Genomic DNA, 4,050 nt, shown 5'->3' with positions numbered 1-4,050 from the left:
TTGATACTACAAATTCCCCAGGGCTTTAGAGATGTAACATAAAATCACAAGAGAGAGTGTTAAATCTAATTGTTCAAATCTTAGCCTCCCCAGCAATTTTGTTAGTGATAGTCCCTAATGTCCTGGTCCCCAAAGCCTTGATAATACTTATTTGTAACAAAGTTTGGAACCGGTATTTAATTTTTAGATGCAATGTTTGGTCTGCTATTTTTGAGTTTGCCTCATAAAGTGGCTAAACTTCATTTAAAACACTCACTAAAATATAATGCTGAAGGAACTCTTCCAGGGATATTTCTATTTATTAACTAGTGTGTAAGAAGATTTTTTGTAGCTTATTAGTCATAACAAAGAATTCTTAAGTAAATGCACCACTCGGGAACCTCTGTATTTAGGTGAGTTTATTCCATTCTGTTATTTTATTTTAATGGAGAACCTTAGTATTCTTTACAAGGGAAAACCAGATTAATGGATCCCAGCAACCTGATATCCAACTTTCTTCCCCTTGGAAGAATCCTTACTACTATAGGATAATTCTTCATCGTTCTCTCATGGATATTTTCAATCAAGGAAGAAAATATACTGGCAAAAAATAATAAAATCCAATTTATTGTAAGTCTATATAGGTAAGTGAGAACAATAACACTCTTTGTAAAAAGATGTCAAGGACAGTATGGTGGCAGAGGACAATATTTTCAGACCTTAGTAGGTAGAGTCTGGAAGTTCCCGAAGATTACAAAGCCAATCTTAGTTGCCTCCTATGTTTACTGCAAACCATGGCTACATAGTTATTTTAAGGCCAGACTGGGCTAAATAAGATCTGGTGTCAGAAACACTAAAAGGAAATAAATACAGTATCTTCCAGTAATGGAGAAGTAGCAAACATTTTACCTGATTATATATGGAGGAGATGAATTCACTGGATAATACTTACCACAGAGTGTGATTCAATAATGAATGAGAATAAGCAGACCAGAGGAGACAACTAAATTTGTTCAGATACGTATGTTCATTACAACATGTTGTGAAATATTGCAGGGTTTGGTAAGAATGTGTCAGTTAAATTGAGAAAGAAAAACAATGTAGACTTCATGTTATGGGATCCTTAAAATCATGACTGCCAGGCTAGCATGATTAGGTATATTACTCTCAGAATGTCACATAAGCTATTTTTTTCTAGTCAAGGTTGTTCTTTGACAATATCAGCCATGAGTCGTGCATTCTGTTTACTCTCACCATCTGTCCTTTCTGGTCTTATTCTCATCACCATCATCACCAGTTTTGCAGAAATTACTGTCCCACATTATTAGGTTTTTTAAATTTAGTTTGCTTTCTGTCCTTTTGATTTTAAAACATCCTGTATAGCCATGCATTTGGAACTGTGCAGTGGAGCCTGATGTGCTTGTTATTTGGTATCCAACAGAAGCTGATGATTATCTTTACCCCAGAATCCAACACTTGTTTAAAATCATTCAAGGAGTTGAGCCCTCTGAACCCTTCTCTGATCCAGGAGTATTGACAGCTGCAGTTAATGCAAACCAGCACAAACAACTGTAGCATGCTTTCCAGAGATGTGCCGTGCCTGGAAGATAGCATTCCCACCCCTAAATCTGTCTTTGAGATCTTACTGTCTTTGTGTTTCTTCTTCCACAGTGTTTCCTGATCCTTCTAGGATATACTATCAATTACATGCTTTTAAGTTTCATGTTAGTAAACTGTATTTGTACTGTTGAAGAAATGACTAATAATATTTAGGAGTATTAAACACATTTCGAGTAGTTCTCTGCTTTGACAATTTTCTTGGGAAATTCTTTAAACATTATTAAGACGCTAAAATGTTTTTGGGGGTCATATTTGATGTTATGTCTATGTTATTCATATCCTAATCACATTGTACTGAAAAAAGGAAAACTTTCAATTCACTGTTGCTTTTAAAGCATTTCTCCACTGCAGGCACAGCATACTGTTTTCTCTGATCACATTATCATGAATAATATAATATTAATCAAAGAATATATCTTTAAAATTGAAATCAGTTCAAAATGAATAAAAATACTTTATACACTGTAATAATATAGGTCCATATTATGCTTTGAAATTATGTTATTGAAGTGTAAATACATTTATAAGGTAAATACATATCAGAAGAGAAGGCAAATATCAAATTTAGCATTATGCAAAATGCTAACATTTACTTTCTGTCTCCTTTTTCTTTAAGACACCTTATCCTGTAGTTCAGTCTTGAAACACACTTGTGATCTGAATTCCAAAAGGAACACTTTCATCATATTTTCACTTTAAGCTCTGATTACTAGGGGTGGCACAAACATAAATAAAATGCAGATAGTGCCATTGTCTGTTTACTGTTAAGAACAATTTTTCTAGCTTTTAAATCCCTGCCTTTGGTTAGTGGGGCCATTCTCAGGAATCAGGTATTTAGGCTAGTAGGGGCCCTGTCCCTTTGAAATATAGCTTGGTAAATTCTGACTTCTCTATTCCTGCCTTAATGATCTTTCCAAACTTTTAAGCTGAAAATATTGTTCCCCGCAGGTGTGTTATATAAATAATATGTTAAATAATTAAAACACAACAGGTATTATGTTTATTCATGTTCTATAGAACCATTCCAACGGTTCTGTATTTTTTCTTATTCTTCTCTATACAAATACTAGTTCTTAAATTGACAGATGGCCCTTTCCTCTTTTCTCTATAGTATACCTGAAAACGAGACTTCTGCAGTGACCTTCATTCTCATGGGCTTCTCAGAATTCCCAGACCTCCAGATCCCCCTCTTCCTCCTCTTCCTGATCATATACACAGTCACTGTGCTGGGAAACCTGGGCATGATTGCCGTCATCAGGCTCAACCCCAAGCTCCACACCCCCATGTACTTTTTTCTTAGTCACCTGTCCTTTGTGGATTTCTGTTACTCTACTGTTGTGACTCCCAAACTCTTAGAAAACTTGATTGTGGAAGACAGAAGGATCTCCTTTACAGGCTGTGTCATGCAGTTCTTCTTCATATGCCTATTTGTGGTGACAGAAACCTTCATGTTGGCAGTGATGGCCTATGACAGGTTTGTGGCAGTGTGCAATCCCCTCCTCTACACAGTGGCTATGTCTCCAAAGTTCTGCTGCTCACTAGTCGCTGCATCATATTCCTGGGGTATAACCTGTTCCTTTGTATTCAACCACTTTATTTTGGTCTTATTCTTCTGTGGGACCAAGTTCATAAATAACATTGCATGTGAGCATGATGCTGTTGTTGCTGCAGCCTGCTCTGACCCCTACATTAGTCAGAAGTTCATGTTCATCTTGGCCACTTTCAATGAGCTAAGCAGTCTGATGATCATTCTCACCTCTTATGTCTTCATTGTCATCACTGTCATGAAAATGCCTGCAACAGGGGGACGCTACAAAGTCTTCTCCATCTGTGCTTCCCACCTCTTTACCATCACCATTTTCCATAGCATGATTATTTCTCTTTACTGTATTCCCACTACCAAAAGTTCCTGGCTTCTGGTCAAGGTGGCCTCAGTATTCTACGAAGTAATCATCCCCATGCTGAACCCATTCATATACAGCCTCAGGAACAAGGATGTGAAGGATGCAGTTAGGAAGCTAATTAACTCTCATTTGTAATCATAAAATGTGGTTCCTGAGCAAGTAGGCTTTCTTTCTGAACAACAAAAGACTCCTTTCTTATTTTCTTTTCATAAGTCAATTCAATGACAGCTCACTCCCATATTTAGTATCATGAATTATAAACTGTAAATATTATTTCAAATTGATACTTTTACTATTTAAATTAAAATGTCATGGATTCACTTTCATGAATTGTTTAAATATATGTACTGAGCATTATTTGGTATTTTTGGTGTTTTTGAGCCAGGGTTTTTCTGTGTAGCCCTGGGTATCCTGAAACTTGCTTTTGTAGACCAGGCTGACCTTGAACTCACATAGATCCACCTGTCTCTGCCTCCTGAGTGCTGGGATTAATGGCATGGGACACCACAGCCAGGATTTAGTATACTTTTGAATTTCAAAATTTGTG

General features: G+C 36.5%; 1 protein-coding gene across 1 annotated transcript; it reads left to right on the top strand.

The window, feature by feature from the left end:
- Nucleotides 1-363: 363 nt before the first annotated feature.
- Nucleotides 364-3,638, top strand: LOC131907789 (olfactory receptor 5D13-like). The gene is made up of 2 exons (XM_059258881.1): nucleotides 364-392; nucleotides 2,711-3,638. The coding sequence occupies exons 1-2, from the start codon at nucleotides 364-366 to the stop codon at nucleotides 3,636-3,638; spliced, it is 957 nt and encodes a 318-aa protein (XP_059114864.1).
- The last annotated feature ends 412 nt before the right edge of the window (nucleotides 3,639-4,050 follow it).

The sequence above is a fragment of the Peromyscus eremicus genome, chromosome 4 (genome assembly GCF_949786415.1).
Source record: "Peromyscus eremicus chromosome 4, PerEre_H2_v1, whole genome shotgun sequence".
NCBI lineage: Eukaryota > Metazoa > Chordata > Mammalia > Rodentia > Cricetidae > Peromyscus > Peromyscus eremicus.
Note: the sequence above shows the minus strand (reverse complement) of the source record. Positions and strands in the feature narration are given on the sequence as shown.

Excerpts from the sequence above, each read along its gene's own strand:
- LOC131907789 (XM_059258881.1), top strand. The coding sequence starts at position 364 with ATGCACCACTCGGGAACCTCTGTATTTAG. Across the intron at positions 393-2,710 it reads TCGGGAACCTCTGTATTTAG|TATACCTGAAAACGAGACTT; the intron begins GTGAGTTTATTC and ends TTTTCTCTATAG.